This window comes from Centroberyx gerrardi, chromosome 21 (assembly GCF_048128805.1).
Source record: "Centroberyx gerrardi isolate f3 chromosome 21, fCenGer3.hap1.cur.20231027, whole genome shotgun sequence".
Classification (NCBI taxonomy): Eukaryota; Metazoa; Chordata; class Actinopteri; order Beryciformes; family Berycidae; genus Centroberyx; species Centroberyx gerrardi.
The window spans coordinates 421,331-423,830 of record NC_136017.1 but is presented as its reverse complement, the minus strand read 5'-3'; the positions used below and the strand labels follow the sequence as shown (position 1 = coordinate 423,830).

The following is a 2,500-nucleotide window of genomic DNA, read 5'->3' as shown; positions in this document are numbered from 1 at the left end:
GCACGCGGAAGAGTTCCGCTGCACCTGTTGAATTCTGACTCCAGTCCAACTTTAACATCTGACGTTAAACCTTTAACACCTTTAACTTTAACTCCTAAAACTTTAACCTCTTAAACCGTCGGTGGAAATCACAAACAGCCAGCTGGCCGCTCCGCCTCATGGATAAACTGAAGAGAGTGCTGAGCGGGCAGGATGGAAACACCGACGGCACCGACGGCACCGACATCCTGGAGGTAACGTTAGCATGTTAGCATGTTAGCACGCTAGCTGCTGTTTGACTGCTGACTGACGCTAAAGTTAACCTGCTGTAAAAACCGACAGCTGCTGTAATAAAACTGACTCCACTGCCTGGAGGCAGAGATGCAGCGTTAGTCCAGTTAAAGTTCAGTTTCTAAACTAAACAACATCAGGAAGAAAACTCTGATATTGTTTATAAAAAACATTAATTTGTGCTTTTTCCTCCTAAAAGACTCGAGCCACATGTTTTAGCTAGTTAGCTCCGGTTTGTCTTATTTACTAACGTCAAAAATAAGAATTACAGCTGCTGCTGGCACACAGATACTGTGAAGTAATTCATCTTCATGCTCCTGTTGTCATTATTGCTTCTGTTGTGTTTTACACTGAAAAATACTCAAATCCTTTATTTAAGTAAAAGTCTAGCAGTACTAGCAGTAAAGTATTGAAGCATGAACCTGTCAGAAGTATTTTCATGTTGTCGTCTAACTGCTCCAGATACTGTTGGGGAGTTTCAACTCTAAACATATTTTATGAGCTCATCGTATGTTTTGATGTCAAACCTTTTTCTGCAAAGTAACTAGAGACTCAGCCGGCAGATAGATGCAGTGGAGGAAAAGTAGAAAGTCTGAAGAATGGAAATACTCAAGTAAACTGCCAGTACCTAAAAACTGTACTTTCCACCTTTGCATCTTCTTATTGATAACTTTATCCTGTTTTCTGATGCAGTAAACCAGTTTGGGTCAATAAAGTTTTATCTAATCTAATCAATCTGATCTAATCTAATTGATCTGATCTAATCTAATCTAATTGATCTGATCTAATCTAATCTAATTGATCTGATCTAATCTAATCTAATTGATCTGATTTGATCTAATGTAATCTATAGTATCCAGTGCTGTATTAGATAACAGCAGGGTGACCTCTGACCTCTGACCTCCAGTCTGTGATCATCAGAAGAAGAAAAGCTTCAGTGTGATCTTTCCTTTGAAGCATTGTATCTTTATTTTATATTTATTTTATTTGATCTGATGATTCTCTGTTTCTGTCTGCAGATTACCGGCTGTTTCACTGTTTCACACTTCGTATTCACTGACTGATAATCAGGCCGAAAGTTAGAAGGAGTAGTCAGTCAGTAAACAGTCAGTCAGTAAAGTCAGTCAGTAAACAGTCAGTCAGTAAAGTCAGTCAGTAAACAGTCAGTCAGTAAAGTCAGTCAGTAAACAGTCAGTAAAGTCAGTCAGTAAACAGTCAGTCAGTAAACAGTCAGTCAGTAAAGTCAGTCAGTAAACAGTCAGTAAAGTCAGTCAGTAAACAGTCAGTAAAGTCAGTCAGTAAACAGTCAGTAAACAGTCAGTCAGTAAACAGTCAGTAAAGTCAGTCAGTACAGTCAGTCAGTAAACAGTCAGTAAACAGTCAGTCAGTAAACAGTCAGTAAAGTCAGTCAGTAAACCAGTCAGTAAATAGTCAGTCAGTAAGTGATGGTGATGATGCTGCTGTCTCTGTCTGTCCAGGCAGCCAATCAGGCGTCGACTCTTGCCTGGGGGACGAGGGTCAAAGCCTTCCTGCTCTGCTTTGTGTTGGGAGTGACCAGTTCTGTGCTGGTGAGTCAGCCGGGCCGTCTGATTGGTCCACATATAATATTTTTATTTCATTTCAAAACTTAATTCAAGACTCCTCTTAAAAAAAAATAAAAAATAAAAAAAAAGAGGTCCATAGCAGGTAAAAAGAAACGATACAGGACAATTACACAAACAAAACAAAAGAATAAGATACGCCTAAAAGAATAAGAGAGTAAACACATGACAGTAAAACACATCAAGGCTCCGGTGCCTCCAGGTCTGAAGAGAATCTGGTGCAGCTCATCAGGGTCACTTAGAACCACTGTGATGCTCTGCTGACTCAGCCATTTACACATAACAAGTCTTATTACTGCTTGGCAGGTAGGAACTCCACTACTAACAAACTGTGAGATCAGCAGCATGATGCCACTAAGTCTCTGCATGCTGCCTTTATACAGCAGGCGGGCTGAAGGCTGAGAGCTGAAGGCTGAGAGCTGAAGGCTGAGAGCAGCGGGCTGCACCTGGTCTGGCTCCACATGCAGGCCTGTGCAGACGCTTTACAGCACTGTCTCTCTCTGTTAGATATCTGTGACGCAGTGACCAAGATATTTAATCTCACTGCACACATTAAGAACATTATTATTCAAGAAGAATTCAGGAAATACTAATTTCCTATCCTCTTTGCATCTAACAGTCATAATATT

At 40.4% G+C, this 2,500-nt stretch overlaps 1 protein-coding gene across 1 annotated transcript in view; it reads left to right on the top strand.

Moving 5' to 3' along the window:
* Positions 1-32: 32 nt before the first annotated feature.
* sft2d2b (SFT2 domain containing 2b) overlaps positions 33-2,500 on the top strand; it is a 12,086-nt gene continuing 9,618 nt past the window's right edge. Inside the window, exons 1-2 of the mRNA XM_078291148.1 lie at positions 33-233; positions 1,749-1,838. Coding sequence (XP_078147274.1) covers positions 159-233; positions 1,749-1,838 — 165 coding nt within the window. The 5' untranslated portion in view covers positions 33-158. The remainder of the gene's footprint in view (positions 234-1,748; positions 1,839-2,500) is intronic.